Source organism: Mauremys mutica, chromosome 1 (assembly GCF_020497125.1).
Source record: "Mauremys mutica isolate MM-2020 ecotype Southern chromosome 1, ASM2049712v1, whole genome shotgun sequence".
In the NCBI taxonomy this organism is placed as follows: domain Eukaryota; kingdom Metazoa; phylum Chordata; order Testudines; family Geoemydidae; genus Mauremys; species Mauremys mutica.
In genome coordinates this window covers 356958239-356970634 of record NC_059072.1, presented here as the reverse complement: position 1 = coordinate 356970634, position 12396 = coordinate 356958239, and the positions used below count along the sequence as shown (strand labels likewise).

Sequence of the window (12396 nt, the reverse complement as noted above, 5' to 3'; positions counted from 1 at the left end):
CCCCGCACCCCAGTGTATAATGTAATAGCTACTTAGAAGGAAGAAGCAGCAGGCAGACCTGGAAGCAGGAGCTGCCACCGCTGCCCAAGTTGGCATGAGTGGCAGAGCATGAGGTGGCCCTGGGGTGTTGGCATCGACTCCTTGTGCCCATGCATGGGGCCCTTTGAGGAGCTGCAAGCCCCATCCCTGCCTGCTGCACACTCCATGCAGCCCAGGCTTAACTGCTGCAATCCTGCTGTGGCCTCACCAAGCTGTGGTTACCACAGCAATGCCTTGATAAAGTGACTCCTGGGTGTGGTGAACTGCAACTACATGAGGCACTGTCCGCTATACCGAGATTTGAGCCTCACGCAGCCCCGCATGCTTTGAATTTTGGGGGTTGGCGTTTGGCTACTGCAGAGAGTGAGCTGTGACATTTAACTCCACCCCCAATTTACCCTTAAATCTCTAGATATTTATCAAGTCAATAAAAACAAACATGCAAAATGGATGTTGTGGCTTTTGGGAACTCTTGGATGGACTGCACCTCACTTGCTGGGTCTGACGAGCCGCCCTTGCCAGACATCCAGGGTGCTGCCCTTGAGAAGATCAGCAATACTGCTAGCTGGAAGCCAGTGGCATAAAGCCCAGCGGCCAGGGAACATTAAGAAAAATAAAATGGAATAAAAAGCAACGATGGTCCCCTTATTGATTTGAACTGGGACCGTATAGAACATGGTTGCAACCAAGGCCCTGTAGTGGCACCAAATCTTGTATAAAGGGGGTCAAATGAGGTGTCTAAGACAAGGTTATGGTTTGCTGGTTATAATTATACTGTCTATATGTGTGTATCAACTTTGTAGTTGGAGTTATGAATATTGGCTCTATACTGTCTGTATTTCAAACTTATGCTGTGCTTCTGGGAAACATCCCAGACAAGTTGGTGTCAGCTCTGCCTAGCCTGCTTGATGGTCCATTAAGGACCATCAGCTACACAACTGACCCATGGAGAGAAGGCAGACACGCCTTGTAACTCAGCAAAGTATGCAGGGACTTGCCCATGTGACTCCAGACTCCATTTTGCTGTAATTTTCCACAGTGAGAACAAAGAGGTTCTTACACCTGGAAGAGACTATAAAAGGCTGATGCCTCATCTCCATCTTGTCTTCAATCCTGCTTCTTACCTCTGGAGGGACTTTGCTACGAACTGAAGCTCTGAACAAAGGACTGAATGACCCATCCCAGCAGGGGATGTTCCAGAGACTTGATTTGAACCTACAAGCCTGAACCAAGACTTTGCCATCACTGTATGTAATTGATTCCATTTAACCAAGTCTAGTTCTCATTTCTATCTTTTTCCTTTTATGAATAAACCTTTAGATTTTAGATCCTAAAGGATTGGCAACAGCGTGATTTGTGGGTAAGATCTGATTTGTATATTGACCTGGGTCTGGGGCTTGGTCCTTTGGGATCAGGAGAACCTTTTTTCTTTTACTGGGGTATTGGTTTTCATAACCATTTGTCCCCATGATGAGTGGCACTGGTGATGATACTGGGAAACTGGAGTGTCTAAGGGAATTGCTTGTGTGACTTGTGCTTAGCCAGTGGGGTGAGACCAAAGTCCTCTTTGTCTGGCTGGTTTGGTTTGCCTTAGAGGTGAAAAACCCCCAGCCTTGGGCTGTAACTGCCCTGAATTGGCACTCTCAGTTGGGTCCTGCCAGAACCAGCTTCGTTACAATGACACACCAAAAAGTGTAGCAGAGAGGTGGACTTTACTGGGAGGAGAAAAACAGGACGAGCTGTATTCCCTAGAGACCACACAACCCGCTTAGCCATGGGGCAGCTTGTCCTCTGATTATCCCTATATATGGACACGTGGCTTTTAGCAAGTCCCTTGTCTTTGTAATCAGCCGCAGTGATCCAGATCCCACAGAGATTACCCTGAAGTTCACACAAGTGAATTGCTCCTGTCACTTTATCAGGTACTTTTGCTTGTGTGGTAACATCTCTGGAGTGAAGATAACCAGAACCGCTTGTGCTTCGATGGTGTTTTTTTCACCCAGAGCTCAAAGGTGAGCAGGCCAGCTTGCCGGTCAGTCATTCCGGGGCTCTAACCACTAGCCCACTGTGCCTGACGTATTCCCCATTATACGGCTACAGCGCATCCAAGGGGTTCAAAGTGGTGTCCACAGAGTAGGGTGACCAAATGTCCCAATTTTATAGGGACAGTCCTGATTTGGGGGTCTTTTTCTTATATAGGCTCCTATTACCCCCCCAATCCCGATTTTTCACACTTGCTGGTCACCCTACCACAGAGTTGCTTGGAGCGTTGCAGCATGGCCTAGTGCACAGGGGATTGGCTTGGCCTGGTGGGTTCACATCCCAGCTCTGGCAGGTGACAGTGTGCGAGTCGTACTATGCTAAACACTCCTCACAGCAAGCCTCTCTGAGCTGCACTGGGGCATCCCAGGTCAATGCAAACACAGGCTAGGTAGAGTCCTCAGGTGAGTGGGTTAGTTACTGAAAGATTAGAAGGAAGAGGCCTGAGCAAGAAGTTCTATGACTCCTTTATCTCACGAGAGATACAGCTCAAAGGAAAAGTGCCCAGGAGGTTGGACTATAATCATTGGCCAAGGGTTGATCAGACATCTGACCTTTGAAATGAAGAGCTGGATCGTCTTCTTCCATGGCACTAAGCTGCTCTCCGGGCAAACACACTGAGCTCTTTGTTACTAACTCCGGAGGTAATGAGCACTGATTAAAACTAGTATCAGAGGGGTAGCCGTGTTTCACCCACGAAAGCTCATGCTGCAAAACGTCTGTTAGTCTATAAGGTGCCACAGGATTCTTTGCTGCTTGATTAAAACTAAGCCTTGTTAACCACAGCAGCCGAGTTGCTCAAAAGCGTTCAGACCTGGGGCCTTTGTATTAACTCCAGAGGTGTAGCTGCTCTGCTAACCAGTTGCTTGAAGCTACTGAGAAGAACTTTTCTGGTTTGGCCTTTCTGTAAGGTACGTTCCCCTGACGTTTTAATGTGTTTTTCTGTTGTGATCAAGGCTGGCTGGTGTCTTATGTCTAGAGTTTAGGTGTAAATGTAATTAGCTTTGACAATGCTTTATAAAGCTGCTCTAGGGAGGGGGCCCTTAATCTGTAGTTTATAGGCTAGTACCTGGAGATGGAGGAAATCACTTAATGCAGAAAAATGGGAGGCTGACAAATATTTTTATTGGTTTTTTTTTAAAAGGAGGGACGGCAATTTACGCGTTGCTCTCAGGTCTTGTATCTGCTGCCTTCAAAGGGCGTTAGAAACGAGCTCAGGGGATGCAGAAGCCAGTAACCTAAAATGAAAAGAAATAATTTTTACTCTTTCCCTTTAAATTCCCCCCCTGAACTGGCTTTTGTGAGTGTCACATGCTCTTCTGGCTTGTGATCCTCACATCATAACATTGTGCTAGTGTGTAACTGACCAGTCTGGTTTCCCTGTCCCAGCTGAGTGGAAGGTAACAGTAACCAGACAGTGCAAGGTGTAAGGTAGTGACTTAGTTTCCCTCCCCAGCCCAGTTAAAGGGTTACTAAAATAACTTCTTGATAGTTAGAGCTGGCTAAGAGAAAAGCCCCAGGAATGACTCAAGACAGGAAAACCTGCCTCACACAGAGAGACTCCAGGAGCTAGATCTGTTTGGTTTAATTAAGTGAATGCTAAGGTGTGACTTGATCGGTTCCTAAGTACTTACACGAGGAACAGAAATTTAATAGTAGAGGGCTCTTCGGTCTAGCAGAGGAAGGTCTACCACAATCCAATGGCTGGGGAAGAGGAAGAAGATAAATTCAGACTGGAAATAAAGTGTAAATTTACAACAGGGAGGGTAACTAACCATTGCAACAACTTACCAAAGGTCATGGTGGATTCTCCATCACTGGCAACTTCTAAACCCAGACTGGCTGTTTTTTCTGAACAATCTGTTCTCGTTCGAGCAGGAATTCATTCAGGGCAGGTCTCTGGCTTGTGCTACACAGCAGGTCAGACTAGGGGATCAGGAGCGGCTGATTTATAAATTCTACTTCTCCCCCTGTGTCAGCTTGAGGGATTCCAGCCTCTCCTGCATTCAGAGAGCACTGAGATGAGTTCAGCAGGGTCCCCATCGGTGAAAGGGGTGATGCCACAGGAAGAGGTGATAGGGCCTGGTGCTGGTGCCTGATTTCTCTCCCCACCCAAAGGTAGAGGGTGTGTTGAAGCTGTGTCCGGGTTATAGGCAGGACTGTGAATTTGTACATGGTAACAGTCTGCAGTACATGGAGTCTGTGCGAAGACCTGCCTGTGGGAGAGCTGACGGTCAGTGTCTGTGCTTAACCTTTTCCCCATTCCACAGCTTTGGGGGGAGACTCGCCCCTACCTCACAGAGCTGTACAGCTGACCATGCTAATGTTCAGAAAGAGATTTGACTGGCTCTGATACTAGCTAACAGCCGGCCAGGAATCCACTGGCCCACTGCTCAGCCACATGAATCTCTGGGCGAGGGTCAGATGATGCAACCAGAAGCAAGTGTCTGGTGCTGTAATGCAGAGGGAATGGAATGAATGCACCCACAGGTGGGTGTTGGGTGGAGAGGAGCTCACAGCGAGGGTGGAAACCAGCAACTCTTGAGGCGAGACTGTGGGCGCTCAGCTCAGAGCGTCAAGGAGACTTTCAAGACCAAGGAGAAGTCAAAAGGGTGGGTGCATCGCTTGTGTCTCACTGAGATGCCTGGGATATAAAAGCTGCCAGAAGGTGGCTTCGTGGTCTCCCTCTCTTGGGTCTTAATAGAGCACCAGGCTGTAGCACAGGGGTGGGGAACCTTTTTTCTATCAGAGGCCACTGACCCACAGAAAAAAAATCAATCACAGGCCACACACAGCCCCACGGGGAGGGGGGGAGGCGGAGGCTCAGGGCTTCCCCTAGGCTCTGGGGTGGGGCCAGAAATGAGGGGTTCAGGGTGTGGGAGGGGGCTCCAGGCTGTGGCACGTTGTTGGGGTGCAGGAGGGGGTGAGGGCTCTGACTGGGGGTTTGGACTCTGGGTGGGGCTGAGGATGAGGGGTTTGGAGTGCGGGAGTGGACTCAGGGCTGGGGGAGGGGGTTTGGGGTGCGGGCTCTGGGAGGAAGTTAGAGTGTAGGAGGGGGTTTGGAATCCGGGAGGGAATTAGGGTGTGGGAGGGGGATCAGGGCTGGGGCAGGAGGTTGGGGTGCAGGCTCTGGGAGGGAGTTAGGGTGTGGGAGGGGCTCTGACCTGTGGCAGGGGTTGGGGTGCTGGGTGTGGGGTCTGGGCGGGAGTTAGGGTGTGGGAGGGGCTCTGACCTATGGCAGGGGTTGGGGTGCTGGGTGTGGGGTCTGGGAGGGAGTTAGGGTGTGGGAGGGGCTCTGACCTGTGGCAGGGGTTGGGGTGCTGGGTGTGGGGTCTGGGCGGGAGTTAGGGTGTGGGAGGGGGCTCTGACCTGTGGCGGGGAGTTCGGGGTGCAGGTTCTGGCCAGGTGGTGCTTACCTCAGGCGGCTCCTGGTCGGTGGTGCAGCAGGACTAAGGCAGGCTCCTTGGATCAGTGCTGCTTCCAGAAGTGGCCGGCGTCTGTGGCCCTTAGGCAGAGGGGCCAGGGGCTCTGCACAATGCCGCTGCCCCCGCAGGTCCCATTGACCGCGGAGCCGGCACAGGGGGCGGGGGCACCGCGCAGAGCTACCCTGATCGCCCCAGCGCCATGGGGCCGCAGGGACATGCCGGTCGCTTCCGGGAGCTGCATGGAGCTGACTGGACTTTTAACGGCCTGGCAACCCCAGCTCCCCTCCTGCAGTGGGGCGGGCCGGCCACTCGTGGTGTGGAGAGTTGCCATAGCTTCCCCACCCCTGCTATAGCACCTTAACACTGATGCTGTTACATGGGGAGCTGTCGGCATAGCGTGCACTCAATGAGGGGAGCAAAGTCACATCGGGGCAGCTGCTCTAACGTGTCTTCTCTTCCACCCCTCGCTCTGGTTGCAGGGAGATGGCAGCGCGGTGGGCCATGCTGGGGCTCTTGGCTGCCTGCGTGGCCAGTGCTGCGAAGGAATCTGTGCTCAACATGTGCATGGACGCCAAGCACCACAAAACCAAGCCAGGCCCGGAGGAGGTGCTGCATGGCCAGGTAAGGCAGCACTGGCCTAGTGACACATGTCAGGCTGATGTCACACCACTCGGGGCGCTGGGTGACGAATAACGGAGTCACCTGGACCTGTCGTCCCTTCCAGTGCAGGCTTGTTCCTTTCCACTAGGGACTGGTGCCTCGGCAGAGGGTGCCTGGAGGAGCCAAAGGTGCTGGAGGGAAGGTTTTTGCGACACACCAAGACTGTTTTCATGGGGCCTGGCTCTGTGGCCCTTTCCCATAGGCCTAGCCTCGTGAGGCGACTCCTGGATGGGCTGCAGGATCTGTCACTTGCTGACACTGTCCTACTGGGGGTGCCCCCCCCCCCCCCCGCTCCTCCAAACCTTGTAGGGTGACCAGACAGGAGACAGCAAGTGTGAAAAATTGGGACAGGGGGTGGAGGGTAACAGGAGCCTATATAAGAAAAAGACCCAAAAATCGGGACTGTCTCTATAAAATCGGGACATCTGATCACCCTAAAACCTTGTAGCGTTGGACCCGGCAAAACCAGCCCACACAAAGCAGGCAACAGAGGGCCACTTTGTCCTTCTGATCCCGCAGAGTGAGCAGCATGAGCAGATCCACCTGTCATGCTCCCCATGGCCTGGGCGTGGCCCCTCCATTCACTAGTCTTGTGAAGTCCTTTGAGAGCCTCAAAGAGAAGGGCAAAATGCTATCGCCACCGCCAGGTCATGGGCCTGGCCTCGGCAGGAGCAGTCCCACGAGGCACCACTCGAGGCCGGTGACGCTGCTGCATCCACAGCATCCTGTCTGCCCCCCGGGCGAGCTGCTGAAATCCCCTGCGTACCCGTCTCTCGCTGTGTTCGCAGTGTGTCCTGTGGAAAGACAACGCCTGCTGCACGGCCAACACCAGCACGGAGGCTCACCAGGACCAGTCCTACCTGTACAACTTCAACTGGAACCACTGCGGGGTGATGCCAGAGAAGTGCAAGCAGCACTTCATCCAGGACACGTGTCTGTACGAGTGCTCGCCCAACCTGGGGCCCTGGATCGACCAGGTCAGGGGGCGTTGGGGCTGGGCACTGGGGGAGGGGAGAAGGCTGGCTTGGTGCATGTGCTCACGGCTCCCTCTAGTGGCGGGTAACAGCTGACTGCATAGAGTCTCGCGCTCCTTCAGCTCAAGCAGTAGCGGCGTGTGCTTACAGTGCTGAAGGTCCGGGTTCAACTCCCCCTGACAATTAGTGACCCTGTATCCAGCTGGGGCCCACTGCATGTGCGCAGGACAATCTCCTCCACAGGCTCCTGGGGGCAGGTGGCTGCAATGAAGAAAACCTCCCTTGTGTTTTATGTACCTCCCGGGTCGCACCAGCACGGTTGTGACCCAGCACTCCAACAGGCTGCCTCTGTCCCGGCACGACAGGGCTCGTACTGGGTGCATACGGGGGAGGCAGTCTTAGAGCTTGCATTGATTTGGCTTCTTCCAACCCCCTGGCTGGGAGCAGAGGAGCTCTCCTGGACACCGAGCTGGAGTGGGCTGCATGGGACGCCTGATGGGCTGTGGATGCTGCTGCTCAGGTGTGCGGGGAGGCTGCTGTGAGGCTGTCTTCCCCCGGGGACTGGGCCTGGTTCTGCTGGGACCAGCATTGGCTCTGTTCCAGTGCAATGCCATTCCGTGGAGCTAGATCACAGGGTGAAGAAGAGCATGGAGGTAACCCCTGCTCCCTGGGGCGGCTTGGGGGTGACTGTGGCCCAGAGCTGCCCCTTGATGCTCACAGCTCTGTGTCCCACCAGGCGGATACCAGCTGGCGCCGGGAGAGGATCCTCAACGTGCCGCTGTGCAAGGAGGACTGCGAGCTGTGGTGGGAGGACTGCCAGGACGCTGTCACCTGCAAAGAGAACTGGCACAAGGGCTGGAACTGGACCTCAGGTCAGTGAGCTGCTGAGAGAAAACCCACCGCACTCCGCGCACCTAGGGTTGCCAGGCATCCGGTTTTCATCCGAAAAGGGCCCTGGCAGCTCCAGTTAGCACCGCCGACCGGGCCGTTAAAAGTCCTCACTACCTGCCCCTGTTCCAGGCGGCTCCCGGAAGCAGCCGTCAGGTCCCTGTGGCCCCTAGGGACATGGGCTGTCCACACCCTGAGTGCCGGCTCCGCAGCTCCCATTGGCCAGGAACTGAGACCAATGGGAGCTGTGGGGGCGGCACCTGCAGACGCGAGGGCAGCGCGCGGAGCCTCCCTGGCTGCCCATGAGCCTAGGGGCTGCAGGGACCTGGTGGCCACTTCCTGGGAGTTGTGGTAAGCGCCACCTCCCATACCCAGCACCCGTTGCGTGGATAAAAAGCCGGCTAATGGGCAGGTCTCGCAATGGGGAATCATTGCTGAGTGGGTGTGTTCCCAGTGGGGTCTCGCAGGGACTGGTTCTTGGCCCTACGCTACTAAACATTTTTATTAATGTCCCGGAAGAAATGAAATTGTCCCGGATAAAGTTTGCAGATGACTGAAAAATTGGGGGAGTGGTAAATACTGAAGAGGACACGTCCCTGATACAGAGCGATTAAACTGGGCCCAAGCAATGGATGTGTGTTTTAATACAGCAAAATGTACACACCTAGGCCCAAGGAATGTAGGCCGAATTCCCTCAGTGGGGGACTCCATCCTGGGAAGCAGTGAGCAGGAAAAAGATTGGGAACGGTGCGGCAGGGAGGCAGACAGACAGACATGGATAATCAGCTGAAGAGGAGCTCCCAGTGCGATACTGTGGACAAAAGGACTAACGTGATCCTGGGATGCTTAAACAGGGGAATCTCGGGTAGGAGCGGAGAGGTGATTTCACCTCTGGGTTTGGCACTGATCGCCGCTGGAATCCTGGGTCCAGCTGTGGTGCCCACAATTCCAGAAGGAAGTTGATTGGAAAGAGGTCCAAGAAGAGCCATGAGATTGATGAACGGATTAGAAAACCTGCCTTGTAGGGATAGATTCAAGGAGCTCAATCTGTTTAGCTCAACAGAGAGAAGGTTAGGGGGTAACTTGATTCCAGTCTAGAAGTGTCTACGTGGGGAACAGATATTTAGTAACAGGCTTGTCTGCCTAGCAGAGAAAGGTCTAACAGTCCAATGGCTGGAAGTTGAAGCTAGACACATTCAGGCTGACAATAAGGTGACATTTTTAATGGTAAAAGTAATTAACCACTGGAACAATTTACCGAGGGACATGAATCATAGAATATCAGGGTTGGAAGGGACCTCAGGAGGTATCTAGTCCAACCCCCTGCTCAAAGCAGGACCAATCCCCAGACAGATTTCACCCCACTTCCCTAGATGGCCCCCTCAAGGATTGAATTTACAACCCTGGGTTTAACAGGCCAATGCGCAAACCACTGAACTATCCCTCCCGCCTTTCATGAGGGAGTCTCCATCACTGGCAATTTTTAAATCAAACTTGGCTGTTTGTTTGTTCTGAAAGCTCCGCTCTAGGGATTATTTGGGGGCAGGTCTCTGGCAGGAGGTCAGACTCATTGATCACAGTGGTTGGGTCTGGACTCGGAACCAGTGAAGGTTGTGTTAGCAGAACTCCCTAGGAGAAGGATCAAGGTGCACTGGTGCAGCTCTGGGAGGAAGCCAGCCCCAGCTCCAGCACTTCTAGGTGTCTCATTCTTACTAGCACTAAACCGTCCATCTTTCTTGCTCAGACAAAAGCAAGTCCCTCCAGCCGAGGGGGGTGAAAACCCAGGCAGCCCCTCTAGGATAAATCCAGGCAGTGAGTGATGTGGCTACAAGGACTGTTTCTCCCACTTGCCAGCTCAGCCAGTAGCCGGGGACCAGCGGATGCCTAGCAGCCAGAGATGGGGGAGGCTGGCTAGCAGGAGTCCAGCCACAGCTTGCTCACTGCTGCCCTCTCTCTCCCTCTCCAGGGACCAACCGGTGCCCCCGTGGCTTCATGTGCCAACCGTTCAAATACGTCTTCCCCCGGCCGGCGGACCTGTGCGAGAAGATCTGGTCCAACTCGTACAAATACACCACGGAGCACCGGGGCGGCGGGCGCTGCATCCAGATGTGGTTCGACCCTGCCAACGGGAACCCCAACGTGGCCGTGGCCAAGTACTATGCCCAGAACGGGAGAGACGCCTCTCCTGCGCCGCAGGCTGTCCTGCTGCTGCTGCTGGCTGCTCTCCTGTCCTTGCTCTGAGCATCTGGAAGCTGCTAGTCCTTGGGTCTTGAAATAGCAGGGCTTGGTGGCTGGCTGAAAGCACCCTAGCTATGGCCTCTGACTCTGGCAGCTCCACTGGCTTATACAGGAAATATTTCTTCTCTAGGCATGGGGTGTGTTCACCCTGTGGCCCTGCCTTGGGCTCTGGCCGGCAGATGATTCAAGATTCCATCCAGCTGCTTCTAACCTGGACAAGACTCAATAGAACCAGATTATCCCCATCCTCTCCTGCCCTTGAACGTCACTCACTCCATGGTTTTATTGTCTCAGTGTTCTCCTGCCACGCTCCTCTCTTCCAGCGGGCTCTGCGGGGAGATCCCTCCACGGACCATGTCCCTGGGGACTGAGCTCTGTAACATGCTGTGACTCATTGGCTGGGTGCACTTCTTCTGTTGGGTAGCAGAGCCAGGCAGGTCCCCTCTGATGATGGTGCCCGCAGTCATCTGCAGGGCTGGCTTTAGGCCGATTCGCCCGATTCCCGTGAATCAGGCCCCGCACCTACCAGGGCCCTGCAGCATCTGGAAGAGGGGCCCTGCAAGGTAAGGAAGGACCCTCCGCTGAAGTGCCGCCGGAAACAGCGGCAACCGATTGAGCTGCCGCTGAAGATAGTGGCAGCAATTCAGCAGCAGCTCAATCTTCGGCGGCAGCTCAATTCGGCGGCATTACAGTGGCATTTTGGCGGCAGCTCTTTCTAATCAGGGCCCCGCACGTCCTAAAGCCGGCTCTGGTCATCTGGGTGCTTGTGCCCCTCAGCCCTCCATTGCCAGGATTGGCCACTGTCTTTGCACTTGAATGTGCAGAGCGGGAGAAACCCCAAAGGGAAGACGGCAGCTATCTGGGGCTGGGCGGGGGAGAGGAGGATGCAGGGGAAAGGCGGTGGGACGCCTTGGGGGATGAAAATTGCGAAGAGAACAAGGCTTTTGGACCCTCTCATCCAGCCTTGCTCTGTCTCCTTCCCTGCCATCCTGCGCCCCCTGGAAATACAGGTGTCTCCTCCCCTGGCTTGCAGCCTGCCCTGGTGTCTCCGCTTCAGCCCATGAGACCCTCCTCTCTGTAGCTCTGGGGGGGAGGGGCCCCATATGCGCACCGAGGCATCCCCACCCCTACCCTTGCATCCCTTGCTGCTGGTTCTGCCGTGTGATTGGGTCTCTCCCTCCTGTGCCGCTGCTCCAATTCCTCTTCTGTCTGAGCTTCCCCATCCCGAGCCTAGCTCCCCGAGGGGTCTCGGTTCCCGGCCCCTGCCCTGGCAGAAGACTAACTGGAAGTGCTGCCCAGCATGGCCGCAGGCAGTGCCTGGCCGGAGCCAGAGTCTCTGCACCCCATGGTGACTGATTGGGCTCTGACCGGGGTAGCTGTGTTGCTATGACTAATGCTCCCATCGCTAACACCAAGAGTTCCTACAGCCCGTAGAACCGGAGCAATGCTTGGGAACGCCGTCCTGCCCCCTGCTGGCCACCACGGGCCAGCCAGACTCCCCAGGGACCACCATGGGGAGTTGCTGGAAATCTGAGCCCCTCTAGCTTGCGTCTGTGACTCTGGAGAAATAAACTCTCCTAGCCCTGCTCTCTGTGCTCGTCTCCTCCTTGACACACAGACACGTGCTGCTGCTTGCTTCCCAGGGCTGCAGACACAGCTGGGCCCAGCCAGAGGTACCAGCTGGCTTGGAGTTAGGCCCCTCCGTCTAAACTGAGCGAGAGTGAGCTGCTGGGCCAGTGTGGAGTTGGCAGGGTCCACATAAGGAGGTGTTAGTACCATTATACAAGGCACTGGTGAGACCTCATCTGGAATCCTGTGTGCAGTTCTGGTCTCCCGTGTTTAAGAAGGATGAATTCAAACTGGAACAGGTACAGAGACGGGCTACTAGGATGATCCGAGGAATGGAAAACCTGTCTTCCAAAAAAACTGCTGAACTTGAATTAATATGCAAACTCGACACAATTAACTGTGGCCTAAACAGAGACTGGGAATGGTTGGGTCATTACACTAATTGAATCTATTTCCCTATGTTAAGTTCTCCTCACACCTTCTATGGGCCATCTTAATTATCACTTCAAAAAGTTTTTTTCCTCCTGCTGACGATAGCTCATCTCAATTGATTAGACTCTTCC

General features: G+C 54.3%; 1 protein-coding gene and 1 long non-coding RNA gene across 2 annotated transcripts; one reads left to right on the top strand and one right to left on the bottom strand.

Annotated features, from left to right (window-relative positions):
* Positions 1 to 3085: 3085 nt before the first annotated feature.
* LOC123373892 lies at positions 3086 to 4092 on the bottom strand. Its single transcript, XR_006580929.1, has 3 exons — positions 3871 to 4092; positions 3714 to 3783; positions 3086 to 3317 (listed from the first exon to the last, which is right to left on the bottom strand). It is a non-coding gene; the product is annotated as an uncharacterized LOC123373892 (long non-coding RNA).
* Positions 4093 to 4542: 450 nt separating this feature from the next.
* LOC123373875 (folate receptor alpha-like) lies at positions 4543 to 11172 on the top strand. Its single transcript, XM_045023089.1, has 5 exons — positions 4543 to 4691; positions 5984 to 6125; positions 6953 to 7141; positions 7875 to 8010; positions 9993 to 11172. The coding sequence occupies exons 1-5, from the start codon at positions 4558 to 4560 to the stop codon at positions 10265 to 10267; spliced, it is 876 nt and encodes a 291-aa protein (XP_044879024.1). The 5' UTR covers positions 4543 to 4557; the 3' UTR covers positions 10268 to 11172.
* The last annotated feature ends 1224 nt before the right edge of the window (positions 11173 to 12396 follow it).

Coding starts and splice junctions, on each gene's coding strand:
- LOC123373875 (XM_045023089.1), top strand. CDS start 4,558: ATGCACCCACAGGTGGGTGTTGGGTGGAGAGGAGCTCACAGCGAGGGT. Junction 4,692..5,983: donor ACCAAGGAGAAGTCAAAAGG/GTGGGTGCATCG, acceptor CTCTGGTTGCAG/GGAGATGGCAGCGCGGTGGG. Junction 6,126..6,952: donor AGGAGGTGCTGCATGGCCAG/GTAAGGCAGCAC, acceptor CTGTGTTCGCAG/TGTGTCCTGTGGAAAGACAA.